This window comes from Pagrus pagrus (genome assembly GCF_965226575.1).
Source record: "Pagrus pagrus genome assembly, chromosome: 3".
Lineage (NCBI taxonomy): Eukaryota > Metazoa > Chordata > Actinopteri > Spariformes > Sparidae > Pagrus > Pagrus pagrus.
The window spans coordinates 30504355-30519327 of NC_140187.1; the positions used below are offsets into that span (position 1 = coordinate 30504355).

The 14973-nt window shown below is 43.8% G+C and overlaps 1 protein-coding gene across 3 annotated transcripts in view; it reads left to right on the plus strand.

Moving 5' to 3' along the window:
• The window catches only part of sox13 (SRY-box transcription factor 13), a gene marked incomplete at both ends in the record, with an annotated part of 48483 nt that extends 34653 nt beyond the window's left edge, over nt 1-13830 (plus strand). For 2 of the 3 annotated variants that reach the window (XM_084348065.1, XM_084348064.1), the window contains 8 exons: nt 97-211; nt 3065-3141; nt 3708-3873; nt 5576-5706; nt 7761-7866; nt 8936-9106; nt 11051-11267; nt 13530-13830. In XM_084348065.1, the coding sequence (XP_084204191.1) occupies nt 97-211; nt 3065-3141; nt 3708-3873; nt 5576-5706; nt 7761-7866; nt 8936-9106; nt 11051-11267; nt 13530-13830 (1284 nt within the window). The remainder of the gene's footprint in view (nt 1-96; nt 212-3064; nt 3142-3707; nt 3874-5575; nt 5707-7760; nt 7867-8935; nt 9107-11050; nt 11268-13529) is intronic. The other variant, XM_084348066.1, reaches the window with a different exon arrangement.
• Nucleotides 13831-14973: the final 1143 nt, after the last annotated feature.

Consider the following 14973-nt stretch of genomic DNA (forward strand, 5'->3'; position numbering starts at 1 on the left):
CAAGACCTTTCACACGTCACGGTGCAGAAATCTGTGTTTCAGACCAAATGAGGCAAGAACTTGTATGTAAGGTGTATTTGTCCTGCCTCGTCCCAGCAGGTGAACATGCCCTACGTGATGATCCCGGCTTTCCATCCGAACAGCCAGCCCCTCCAGGTCACCTCTGACTCGCAGATGACTTTGCCGCTGCAACCAATCCCGTGCAAGCCAGGTTAGTCATGAAGCTAGCAGAGAGGTCGCTGGCTCCCATTAAACCTTAAATGTATACATACAATACATATTGACTATCAGAATCCTATACAGAATTAGAATTGAGCATTAAACGTTAACAGAGGATGGCCACACATTTCCGTTCGATTCATGTCGTAATAAACGGAAGGTGAAAGTCTCGTCATCGATCATCACGGATCTAATGTTTTCACTCGCCCCAGTTTCTAGTCTTTTCAGTGGTCAGATGGTTTTCCCAGTGCTCTACTCCAAAAGTTATAATGGCTGCAATTATTTTGTCTTCCGTCATAACATACGAGGTGAAGAGTAGAATTACTCCGATTCACACTCCAAAGTAATGTACCTGGAGTTCACGCTTGCATATTGACCAACCTCCGACTTGAGCCACTGCAGCGGCCTCATCGGAGCAGATGAGGGGGCTGCGTTTTATTCAGGCAATGCTGTCATCTGAGCGTGACCTTATTTTAGTTGGAGGTAAGTTTTCATTACGGATAGAATAATCAAAACTCTCAGAGAAATGTCTTGACACACTACTGTAGAGTGGTAGTCCTGTAGGAGTCCTGTCCATCTGTATACACCTGTAGCCATTGTTAAAGGGCTCAATAATGTTCCGCCTTCTACTGAGCCTATAATGTTCTGATAGTTGTTCAAGGTTTTGTCACACCTTTCAAACTCGATTCTTACATACCAAAGGAGGAACAAACACACGACTTATGTGACAGCGACTGTGTGCTCTGAAGGACAGACATTTTGTGCTGCAAAAAAAAATGTTGTGGCCATCAATGCGGATCCATTAGTCGCCGTGCTGGAGCGACATACAGGAGATACGAATGTAGGCTTGAGTTGAACAATATGGCTGATAGTACCTTTCACACGCTTGCTTGTACAGTTAGCAGGCTTTAGAGGGCACCGTTTAGAAAGACACAGCTTTGTGCAGTTTTGCTTTCACGAGTCTTAAAAGCTGTGCTCCTGGGTGACCTTGTCTTCTCTATCTTTTCAAACCTAAAAGACACAAGGCCAGCGTTTAAAACATTGTAGGCGGATGTTAAGGATAACCATTCATTTGCTTTCTTTATTTCAAGAAATGTGTGTATCCGTGTGTGTGTGAGTGCTTTTGACGGATGTATGTAAAAGAAATGCAGATAGACGGTGTGGGTGTGTGGGTGTGTGGGCGAGGCCAGCTACAGACATTTTCTCCTTTACTTGAAGATGTGGACGGAGTCGGGAGCTGTCATTTGATTTGGGTGGTGTCTTCTGTTTGTTTGCTTTCGTATACTGTACAGTATGTAGTTTCACTGTTAACTGGACATTTTTATGGGAAGCCTCCCTGGAAGTCAAAACTTAGTGCACCTCAGCAATTTAAGTTAATGCTATCGCTAACGCTATGGTGAAATATTTTCCACACCAGAAGGGACTTCATGGCTGGCACTCTGAAGAAATCAAGTTCAAATGAAGGAGAATTTACATGTAATTTGTTCAATTTATTATTTTTTTTCAACGCAGTCCAAGCCTCATCTTAAACTGCATTGTGGCACTGACGTTGTTCCATTCATTTCCAGTGTAGCCTGCTCTTTTTGCTGTCGCGCTAATGTTACATTTTAGCCCACAAAGTCAGAACGCAGCCACATCTTCACCCATGATTTTGCCATCCATGCAGTCCAGTCTCAGATACGTCTTCCACGCATTTCTTCCAGAGGGTTTGGTGTCCAACATGACTCACTATTGTCCTCCATTTTGCGCTAATAAAGGGAACAATAGTAGCTTAATTCACTGTTAAATTAGCAAGTCAAGGCCTGTTGTGCTTATACTGTGAATTAGGGTTGGGCTGATGATATACAATGACAGGGTAGAAACAAAAATCAGTTATGTCTCTCATTAAAGATGTTGCAATGCAGCTTATACTGTGGTAACTATCCATTATATCAAAATAAAAACATAATGATAAAAACAAACAAAATATGTTATATTATATTATATATATAATATGCCACAAGAGCAAAGAGCGGCTCTGAAAGCTTTTGTCCATGGAAATTTTAAGGCTTCTCTCGACCGACTGATAAACCAGCTGGCGCCACTGGTGGGAGTGTTCTCCTTCTGTTGATCTGATTGGTTGAAGTTAGCCCGTGATAGACGGATGATTCATCCAATCACCTGTCTATTATTTTTTGAAAGCGTCTTCCAAACAGTTTTGGCTCACTTTGTGTTGGTTCTGTTAAACATATCATCCGGCACGTCAGGTAGCATGGTTTGGACCACACCCATGTTGGAACTTGGCATGCGTTTTGGTCTCAGCTCCACACCTGTAAAGCCTCCTGACTGTATCTTGCATGATAATCAAGCTGTCAAGTTAACAAAATCTGTCAGCAGACAGACGTCATAAAAACACCTGGCAAAGCACCAAGTCTTTCCCACTACAATAGGTGTCTCCAGGAACACTGTTTGTCATGATGACACTCAGACTCTGGATGTGACAACTTTACCAGCTGACACTGTCACAGCTGGGTGATGTTTTAAATTGTACTTACTGTATTTAGCATTGCTGCCTCAGGAAAAGCTTGTGAGCTTTTTGAAACAAATGTGACATATCGTTTATACGTATGCTTTTATAAATAAACACCAAATACATTATTATTGTGTTGAACACTAGGTCAAAATAAACACAATTAAAAGTTAAAGTGTAAACTGTAGAGATGAGGCTAATGGCCTCTGACCCTCGCTCTCTTTGATCCGACTGGTGTGCAGCGTAGCCACAGTGTATATTCAGTACATTTGTATCAAGTGTGAGTATCTTTCGATGAAAATGTTTTTCATACTGAAAATTGTACACCTTCCACAGCCGTGGACTATCCCATGCAGCTGCTGCAGAACCCTCACTCCACCCCCGTCAAGAGGAGCAGTGGTTCCTTCCGACAGGTAAGACATCATACAGCATGTGTGTTGTGTGCGTCAGCCATCCCAGTGTAACAAACTCATTTCCCATGTCCTTTGAATACAAACATTTCTAATGCATGGGCCTACTCCTACATTATAGAGATTATAGCTCCGAACATCACTGTGTCTGTTTACTGTACAGTGTGTGTGTGTAGTGTGTACTTTTAAGGAAAGTGATTCCCTCCAGATTAAACACATAATGTACTTTTCCTGTACATGAGAGGCTAAAAAAGCTTCTTGAACACACCACACCCTCTGTTCAAAGACTTAATGTGTGTGTTATAGGTGTGTGTGTGTGTGTGAGGTTGTTCTTGCCTGTGTGTGTATGGTTTTAAGCAGAGATAGACCAACACAGTTTAAAATAAACAAAAGGGAAGAGAAGATGAGCTGAACAAGAAGACAAAAGACCAGAGACGCCACAAAGGTGTGACAGATGCGCTCGGACATGCCAAATCTTCCGTGCATAACACACCCTTGCCCTGTGTGGTTAAGCCTGAATGTGTGTAAGTGGCCCCACCCCTGCTCATCTGCTCTCACTGTGTGTTTAGGAAGCCAGTCAGCCCTTGAACCTGACCTCCAAGCCAAAGGGGCTGGAGCTGGGGAAAACACCTAGTCCGCAGAGCCTGGAGCTGGGAGCGCTGGCGCTGCAGGGGGCCTACAGGCCCAGAGATCTCCACAGAGAGGTGTCCCGCAGCCCGCCACGATCTGCCCTCAGTGAGTTATACTGACGCTTACACTGCTGTGATAGAAAGTGGGAATTTGTGATCCTGAAAGGGGAAAAACTGTTAAGTGCTCACTTTGGGTAAAAGAAAGGCCTTCTTCAGGCCCGTAAAAATGTTTCTTAAAGGTTCCTGTGCAGTTTCTTACCACTAGGAGTGCTTTAGAGAAATGCTTTGAGAGTCTGGCCCCAATTTGTTAGTATCTCGGTGCCATTTTGTACCCAGTCCTGCTGACATTTTAAAGGGTAACTCCATCAATTGTACACAATAAAGTGTGTGGTACAGGTGGCTCAGTGACCAGGTGTTGAGCACGAAGAAGAATGTGTGGAATACAAAAAGCTGGTGCCTACATAACCCACAATGCAACCTGGCCACTGAGTGATATCACTGGAGGCAATTTATCAGATGACATGCAGCTTCCTCTGAACCCACAAAAAGGCTTTGTACTGCTTTTTCACTAACGCAGTGCTCTCCAGGACCTGTGAACACACTTAAAGGTTGCCCTTTAACATTCCACTGGACATTTCACTGTTTAATAACGGCAGTAACACACCAACAACTGTATCAAATATGCCAAGTTGCCACCAAAATCAGAGAAGAAGCTTTCAAATTCTTCCACAAATTGTCTCTGAAGATGTTTTCTGAAGAGGGAAAAGCATTCAGCATGTTGAATAGACCTCAAGGTTACATACATTTCAATTTGATGAGAAACACTGATGTAAACGTCTCCACTGGGTACATTTCAAGTCACAATGTGTAGAATTTCTTCCCATTTATTAAAAAATGTTCTAAATGTAATTGCATTTCTGTATTTGCGGGGCTGCTGCTGCTGCTGCTGCTGCTGCTGCCACGCAGACACAGCAGAGCAACAATAGACAGATGAGAGTGCTTCCAAGTCCAAGGAGAAAACACAGTACTACAGTAAAAACCTCTAACAAACATGTACAGTAGTTAGATTCAAAGCAGGACATGTGGGTTATCGCTTTAGATGTGCTTAGGAAACAGAAAGAGGCTATTTGGACCTGTTTAAATATGAATTTATTATTTTATTAAATTATTTTCAATGAGTTGCTCTTCATAGACGTAATGAAAAGAGAAAAAGAAGGGGAAAAGGAAATACAGATGATATACAGATGTTGATTTTTGTTTTTTGTATGTGAAAAGCACAAAGACATTGACTTTCCCAAGAATGACATGGAGCAAAACACAAAATATATAGTACATTTGAAAATATGCCGACCCACCAGCACCAGCCGTGGCCGGAGGGATTAGTTTTCGGGTTGTCCATCTGTTAAATTCTTGAGAACATGATTTCTGATCACGTGTAGGGACTTTCTTTGAACTTTCACTTGAACTCGAGGATGAAATGATCAGGTTTTGGAAGTCAAGTTCACTTTAATCTCACAAAACACATTTTTATAGACTAGAATTTCTCCACTTATTATGACAAAGCATGCAGCTGTCCAATAGTATAAATGATGAAGTGAAACAGCAGAAACACTGCTCCACATCATTATTCAACACCATGACTTCAGAACAGCGGTAGTTGTAGTTTATATTCAAACTTTTAGGAGAGTTAGGAGAGGGAAGACTGTTAATATCTTTGATGTGTCTATAGGAGGACTTTAGATGTTAGCTGTCTCTAACGCTTTGACCTCCTCAGCCTCATTTTGTTTGTCCCGTGTTGTCGTCTTCAGGTTTCCTGGGAGACGGCGATGTGGTCACCCAGGCCATCCATGATGCTCAGCTGCTCCTGAGGAGCCACAACACCGGAGGGCGAGAGAGGGACAGAGACAGGGAGAGAGAGAGAGATGGTGGCAGAAAGATGGTGAGCTGAACTACACAGTCCACACACACTCACATGGTTTGTGTGTGTCCAGAGTCAGATGTGCATCTCATTGCGTAAACATGATGGCAAATTTGCATTGAAATATTCACCTGAGGCACTAAAACAGAAAAGTCCACCTGCCAAGGATGTTACATTTAGAAACTGGATACGGAGGCGGTGCCGGGAAGTCAAGCTTCTTTGTCTTTGTGCATGAAGCCGAGTCCCCCCGACTCCCCGGGTATAAAACAAATCCTGGATCTTTCATGTTGCTGGGCCGGTAGAGCGCGTGCATTAGAGACTTTAACAGAGATAAAATGATTTCATCTCTCTCACAGCTCTTCTCTACTTTCTTAAATTTATCGGACATAATGACTGAAATTCTGATAATCGAGTCAAGTCATTTCTCGGGGGGGGTTGTGACGCTAAAAAAAATGTATCCACCGTACAGCTGCTTCTTTCACAGTGTAAGCTTGAGGAGGAAAAAGCCACAGTGCATCATGTGACGCTGTAATTACACAGTTTGGCCACTACAAACGTTGGCTTCAAAGCCGGGCGCTCGGGACCTGCTCCCTGTGTAGATACAAAAGGCTCATTCTAAGGTCACCAAAACACAACAGCTCTTAGTTTCAGGTGATTATACACTGATGAAAATATCCTGTCTGAATATTATCTTCCATCTCTGCCAATAGATCCTCCTAAATCCTGCACACTGGACCTTTAACAGATAGGTGATCGGGCAATATTAAGTATTTTATGTCTAAAATTCCCATTTTTATATTTAACCACTCACAGAATTGAAAGCCTTGGAAACTGCATATTGACATTTCATTTCATAATTGAATTACTTTCTGATGAGAAATCTGCCAAACTTTAAATGTGAACAGCTGGGGTTTGTAATGCCGTAACTAACTGGACATAAGTCCGTCTCTTTCTCTGACCGAGACCTAGAGGTCTGATCGGGGGTCAGAGTCAGGTTTAGGGTTACAGGAGTCATGAGCTTGAGGAGCCTGAGGGGTTAAACCCGCTGAAGAATAGCCCAGCTGTAGTGTAACCACACACAGGAGCACATTTTAACAGCTCGGTATTTTAGCTGTTGCCTTCTGGAAAATGCTGTTAAGTAAACACAGTATGGAAAGGATAAAGCAGTGTTGTCTCTGCTGTTTCCATGATTAGTGACTGACAGATGGTTTTAACTGCTCTTATTCTGCAGTGAAAAAGTACAAAATGTTGTTTTAATTACACACGTGACTTTAATTGAAGCAAATGATGAACTTTGTAGTCACAAAACTCACCTTTGCATCAGTGTAAATTAAATAGTTTTGAAGCATCTTAACCTCACGTATGTCTTCGAGGACCCGGCAGTAAAAACTGTGTTATTTTTTGTTTTGGTTCTTGTAAAAATTGTCTTCTATTCTGGTCTTGGTTTTTGATTCTTTGAGGTGGCTGAAGCTTTGGTCTCGTCCTGGAGCAACAGCTGTTGCAGCCTCACAATACCACAAAGGCCTCAGTGTGGCATTGAGTGAGCCACCTGCCCTCTCTCTTTGTCCACAGTAATACTGTACTGTGGCTCTCCTCCTCCTCTCCTCCATTATCCTGCTCCATCTCGCCGCCGCTGCTGCTTTAACACCAACACGGATGACTGACCTATTTTGGTCTTACACTGCACTGCGCGGGGATAAATAATGTTTTACAGCACAAGGATGGATGGTGTGATAGTTTTGCAAATTCACAGTTGTTACATTCCCAACTCTGGCTTTTCTCCTTCACCTTTCCTCCCTCAAACAATAAACACCATTCTTCCTCCTCCGTGGCGTTGTCATTTCCTTTCTTTGCATTTACAGCTCTGCATTTAAACAGCAGCTGATATGGCGAGCGTGCAGTTTCTTTACCTTAAATAGCTCTCAGTGTAGCACATGCGTGCCTCGAACACACCCCCTTGAACATCGGGTCATCTTTTAACTGCAGTGGAAATTCAAATCGTCCCTTTGTGCTCCGGTGTGAATATTTGTGTGACTTTCGTGGCTCATCTGTCTTTATCTTCTTTATGTCTGCAGGAGTATAAAGAGTCTCCCCGCAGAGAGAGAATTTCTCACCCCGAGCAGGGCGAGGACAGACACGGCCTGCCGTCCACTGAGGACCACCTGAGCAGCGACTCGGAGGGTGAGCGTCCCTGGAGGAGCCTGTTTAAATAATGATGGCCCTATCTTCACTAACATAAACATGATTATCAAATGTGTGTCCATACGTGACTAGTGTATTGTAATGGCAGTGTACTTAGAAGGTAATGTGTTTATTACAGGGGGGCAACCTCGCCCCTCCACTACAGACTGAACTTACAGCTAAGGGGGGTTTCAGAGAAACTCAAACCGTTTCCTCAGGGAAAGTTCTACGTCATTTCTAACTGCCGTTAGGATGTTTTTTCTTGTGCCCTCAGTCCTGATTTGAGTGGGCATTTGCTCCAAACACGAGTAGTGCACATCACAATACCACTTTTAGTAATTGCTCCAGTCTCAGAAATGAGTCATACCGAACTGCCTGTGGGAAGAATCAACGTCTGAGAGTCCATTCTTGATTTAAAGCTGTTTGTGCTGTTGATTCTCTCCTATGACTCTGATACACACTGATTTGATTGGCTGAGTAGAGTCACCTGAGTGATTTACAAGACATGCAATTGGTCAGTGAGTTTCCTGAGCTGCCGGTGCTGTAAAGGCTAGCACAGCTGTGCCAGTTTTAATAGAAACACTCAGTCAAAATGTACTAATTCTCTATAACTATATCAATATCAGTATCAGTTATAAGGTCAGACAGCGGCCCACCCTTATCCCCTTACAAATCGCCTACTGAGTTTACCATTCTAGATACGATCAAAAATCACTTATTGTTGTCCCTCAGAGTACCAGATTGACATTTAGATATCTAAAAATAACCTCCACCACCTCCAGATTCAGCTGTATCAACCACACATCATCATCTCCTTGAAGCTCTAATGAGACGTGGAACAAAAGTTTCTGGTACAGACCGTGGGTGGGGAAAGTGAATCATAGCTACGTGTGTAATCGGATGTTTGTGGGTGAAGCAAAACTTCCTTCAATGGGGAAAGGTTAAAGGTGTTCCCCACTTAAGCGCCATGACAGAAAATGTTAAAAGAGATATTTAAGGAGGAGTGAGTAACATGTTCCAAGCCCAGCAGTTTGGTGTGGTTCTCTAACTGTAGTCCTCTTTCCTGTAGGTGCCCTGCCCAGCGCGGTCCCAGGCAGCTACGCCGAGGCCCGGCCCCCTCCCTCCTCAGGCCACATCAAGAGACCCATGAATGCCTTCATGGTGTGGGCCAAGGACGAGCGCAGGAGGATCCTGCAGGCCTTCCCCGACATGCACAACTCCTCCATCAGCAAGATCCTGGGTGAGCCTAGCACTGGGCAGGGGTGGGTTTCACTCTGTGCCTCTATTCTGAGACGCTGCCTGGCACATGAGAGGGCACGAACAGCCACCTGCTTCTCCCACCAGACACACACACACACACACACACACACACACACACACACACACACACACACACACACAAAGCAGACACAGGCACTGGCTTGAATCCCTTTCCTTGGCCCAAACATTTACATTCCTGTCTATTGTGGAGAGATTGTTGTTGTGAGCAACCACCCTTAACACAGACACACACATGCATGCACGCACGCACGCACGCACGCACGCACGCTAGCACGCATGCAAATGAGTAACTAATTGCGACATTAATACATCATCTCAATCAACAAAGAATATTTTTTCAAACTCTGAGATCATGTTTCTGCCGGTTTTCACACCAATTACTGCAGCAGCTAATCTCACACCTTCTGACTGAAGACGTGTGAACCACACCTTCACCCAGAGAGAAGGACTTGATCCATCAAAGTGTCTTTTGGTCTTCTGAAAATAATTAAAAAAGATCTGCCTTCTCATGTGCCACCATGGTAATAAAAACTTCTAATTGACACCGCGATAAAGTGAAATGAATCCAAATGTAGTGGTCATTAATAAGAACGGGAAATTCTATCTGTGTAACTTTTGAAAGAAGAAATGACACAATGTTCCTTTTACAAATGAAAAGATGAATTTAGAAGAATGAAACACAGTTCTGCTCAGGTGAATCCACTCTGCCACAGCCTCGACTCTTCACTACTTACCTTCCAGCAGCTCTCTCACAAAAGTTTAATAAGAATTTAATATGTAAAATCTCACCAGGCAGCTCTGCTGAGGCTCACTCAGTCTGCGTCTCACTATACATGTGAACCATCGTCACTTATGGGCCAATAACCTGCCCAGTTCAAAGTCTGACTTTAGCCAAAAGGTCTTAATGCCACAAAGTGTTCTTGACTTGTGTGAACTTGGGGTCATTTTCATACTTAAGCTGTCACCAAATCTAGTTTAAATGTATTTCTTTAGTTCAGATGTTAATTTATTATGTGTTCACACTTATCCTGAGATATAAAGGCCTGCTCACATGGCGAGCTGAGTGCAGCTAGCAGCTCCTCACACAAGCAGCTGGTCGGTGTCTGTGCTGATCCCCGAGTGGCTCCACAGAAGATAGGATTCCTTTTAAAAGATAAACTTCAGTCTCCCACTCAAAATCTAATATTTCTCGCTGACCAAGTTGTTTTTTTCTGACGTTGAGAGCAAAAGTTGGTGTTTTCACTGGGCAGCTGACACAGCAGAACATTTGTACAATGTTATTAACATTTGAAATCGATTACAAACTGACTGCATATTTTGAGAGTTCGGACTCGAGTTCACTTCAAATTCCTGAGAACACGAATGCAGTCTCACATGCTTTGTAATGAGAAAGCCCTGATGAGAAACGTTTGTCTTTAACTGGTTCACTATAACTTCTGGGGAAACGTCAGATGATACATCAGAGAGTGAGGCAGGAAGTTGAAGTGAAGAACGTGACTTTAACACATCACCCCGTCTGTGAGCGGCTCTGCCTGAGTCACGTCAGCAGTGGTGGTTGTGTAACAACAACCACAACAACTGCCATGATCCCATGCTTATTCACGACCACATTAAAGTCAACATGCAACAAGGATTCATGGATCGACTTGAAAATGCAGACTTTTTTTACAGCCACCAGGACACCCTTCAAAATGACTTATTTGAACTAAAAAGGGAAAAATTAAATTAAATAATAACCTACAAAATCTTTGAATGCCTAAGACTAAAGCTAACACACACTAATTTAAAGCAAAACTAAAATGCTAAAATAAATATTTTAAGCATGCTCTCTTCTTCCTCCTCTGTGAATTAAGTCGTCTCCACTGTCCTCATCCTCCTTGTGCCGTTATGTCGTTGTGTTCAGGCTCCAGGTGGAAGGGCATGTCCAACCAGGAGAAGCAGCCTTACTATGAAGAGCAGGCGAGGCTGAGCAGGCAGCATCTGGAGCGCTACCCCGACTACAAGTACAAACCTCGGCCCAAACGGACCTGCATTGTGGAGGGGAGGAGGCTGAGGGTGGGCGAGTACAAGGCCATGATGAAGAGCCGTCGTCAGGAGCAGAGAGCGACCTACACACACAGGTAGAAGCCGAGCGCGCGCTCGCAGACCAACATGCTTCACACGACTTTGCATAAGCCCAGAGTTTGTCCTTGGCAGGCGGCGCTGACAATTCACTCCATTGACAAGAGTTTGCTCTGCACCTCCACACAGTGGAGACAATGTCTGCAGCTCCCAAAGCTCTTTATTCATGAAGACACAAACAAAAGTGGAGTATTGAGCCAGGCTGTTTTTCAGTTTGTCCTCGATGCTGAATAGCATCCCTCAGCATTGTCTCCTCCAACTCCTCCAACTAGTTAAGCTGGAGGAGTTGGAGGAAACTGCTAACAGCGGTCGGGTTTGGGTGTTTTTCTGTTTGAGTGGTGTTTTTGCATGTTTCACAGATACACGTAACACATTTGTCCTTTTTCTCACTATTTTGAGAAATAAAAAAAATCAGTATTAGAATGTCAGTTTGATGGATTTTTCATATACTCACGGTAGAAGAAACATTAAATGTCACACTGTAATTATGTTTACCATACACTGTTTATACTGCACATATCAGTTCGGTGCAGTCTTGCTGTGGACAGGCATTTAAAGTAGTTCCTAAGTTCAATCACGACCTCACATGCAGTTAACCAACAGGATGCTCACAGCTGCCATGTTGAAAAAGGGGAAAAGATATCTTGTATCAACATTGGTACGCTACACAGGCCCACTGTAGGACTGTCGGTCAGCTAGCGCAACTGCTTTTCACTTTCAGAGAGAAATACTGGCACAATCTCCAAAATGTTACTGAACACGAAAACACACGACTTCCCAGATAATATCATGATCAGACAGGTCAGGGTGCCCAAACTTTTCCTTTGGAGGTCCAAAACTGAGACCTAATGGTGGTCCACGGGAATCCAAGTTTTCTTAATTGATCGACTACCTGCGTTCCTAAGTGTCTGAAAAATACTTAAGAACTAGGGATCCCACATGTCTACAGAGCATTTAACCTCACAAAGAAATAAAATAGCATCAACAATGATATCTACCACAATTTCTTTAGTTTTTTTCCACTAGAAACATCTGACAGGCAAAATCAGTTATTTCAGTTTCATCTCTGAGGCTGATGGAGGCAGCAGATAGTGTTCGTGTTGTTTCCTCATCACTGTGATCTGAAGCCTCTACCTGTCGTTAGAGACACGTGTGACACGACTGTCAGGTCACGCTGCTTTCCAGACAGCTCGTAACTCAAAGATTTCCGTCCTCCTACCACAAAAAGAACAACGGAACCTCTCAAAGTACTTGTAAATAGGGGTAGACCGATTATCGGATAGATGATATTCAGCATTTTTCCGATTATCGCTTCTGTGATTTTTCTGCCAGATTGCCGATGAAATAAACTAATTTAAAAATGTGCTACTTTGGCTCTGACGAGCGTCCTCTCACACAATGTCCTGCCCAGGACGCTACCTGATTGGTAACACGTCATATTTAATAGCAACGCCAACACAGAATCTGCAATGTAACTAGTAGCTAAATGGTACCTCAAAACTGTACTCAAGAACAGAACTTGAGTAAACGGTACTAACTGTAATTCCATCACTGAGTATTGGAAATTTGACGAAGAGTTACATTTTCACTGCAAATGAAAGTCAGTCCCAAGTATCGGTATCGGCCCTTAAAAAGCCATACGGGTCGACCCCTGCTTGCTAACTCTGGGCACCCCAACTCCATGAGAGAGCAGCTGTCTGATGCACACAACGATGGCAGCACCCATGTGGAGGGTGTAGGATGTACATGTAGACTACAGTATTTGTATCAGGCGAGTGAATGAAAGCACCGTACAGGAAATGGTGTATAATGGCGTCCGTTACCTCAGGTGTTATTTCCCCTTCTCTTTTTCTTCTATATATGTAAAGAGGCCACACTGCTGAGAGGTCACATGTACACTAGCCAAAGAGACGTCAGTTTGTTTAAAGTCAGCCAAGTTTCTTTTTAACTTCTGGCGTCCCTCACCTCCGTCCCCTGGAGGTCAGAATTTGGAAATTTCAACTGGGAATTTCCAACCTCGACTCAACAGGAAAATAACTATAAATAATTCAATATTTCTTGCCTAAATGCACCTTGGGAATTGTATTTTCCCCTGCAAGATTTAATACCCACAAGCTTATACCAGAACTCACTACATTTTGTAAATCTTTGCGCAAATGATTCAACTGGGACCTGTGAATATCATCTAACTGCTGAATCAGCAGAAACAAACTGAAGTGAATTCATGCTGACCTCACGCGTGTCACTTCCTGTCCTTTCAGTCAAACGGAGCCACAGCAGATGCACTACTCCCACAGTGAGGGCCAGTACCCGCCCGGAGGCGCCGGCTCGGTCTCAGTGGCCACCATGCCCTTTCACCCTGCGTTACTGGAGCATTACCTGCCGCAGGTCCCGCCCGCATCACGCCGACCGGAGGGCCAGGCCGCGCCCACCGCGCTGCCCAGAGAAAGTGAGAGGGAGCGAGAGAGGGAGAGACAGAGGGAGCGACCTCCATACAGCGAAGGAGAGGAAAGCGACGGGGGAGAGAGGAGCGAGGGGGAACTGGTGCTCCTGACAGACTGAAGGAGGGGGGGAGGGACGGGAAAAGAAAATGGAGGTGAGGGATGAGAGGGGAGGGGAGCTGAGGAGGAAGTGTGCTCTTTGTTGACTGACAGTCAGAAAAGAAGGATGGAGGATGAACAGGGGAGACGGAGAGAGGGGTTGGGTTGTCACTGAAAGAGAAAACTGCGCCTCTGTAAGGCAACAGTGAAGAGATGTAATACGTCACACTCACTGCCTTGTACATTTCAGTGAAAACCTACACACACGCACACACACACACACACACACACACATTAAGGCAAGCTCTTATCTTACTCATTTCCCTTCATAGACATGTCATCAGCTGCTTTGTTTGAGAATAAAGAAGGTATAGTGAAGTTATAATGCAGAAGTTTTATCGTTTAATCCCTTCTGCTTCTTGTTTCCTCCCACGTGACTCCTGGCAGACTAAACGCCTCACGGGGATCACATTCATTGGAGGAAAAGTGTAAAAACAAACCGTGCAGGTTCAACAGAATCCATGTTTTCACCTGTCAGACAGCTGAGTAACTTCTCTGGTTAGAGCAACAGGCCTGTGGCAGAGCTGTGTGTGATCAGTATGTCAGTACTGCCCCCTGCTGGTGGAGGCTGATCATTACTCAATGAAGACGCCTAGGAGTTCCCAAGTCATAAAAAACTCCATCATCCATCATATTTGATCTTGACAGGAAAAAAAAGATTGAGAGAAAGAAGAAAAATTGTCAGATTAAAGGTGTATTCCAGCAATTTATCATTGCACTTCCATGAAGAAGAAACAGTGGAGCAGAGGAGCAGAGGCTGAGATAGTCAGATGTTTTTCTTTCAGGAGACACTCCCTCCCTTGTAACAGCCCGCTATTATCATTTGTATGCAAAAATACATGGAGGTCTTGTGAATGCTGGTAAAACCTGCTGAAATATGCAGTTTACTCCTTTCCAATGCTGCTGGACAAGTTTAGTTGATTTACGAGAGACTATACTTTTTAGAGACCTCGTTACAGAAAAATGTCCTACCTTCAGTTTAGAAGATAGAAAAAGTCCCATCTTGCTATTACAGAGCCAAATCCTAAACTCATGGCTGTGTCCTGTCCTATCAGACCTTGTATGTTATCTTAAGAAATCCTAATTAGCACTGTAAACTCCATTC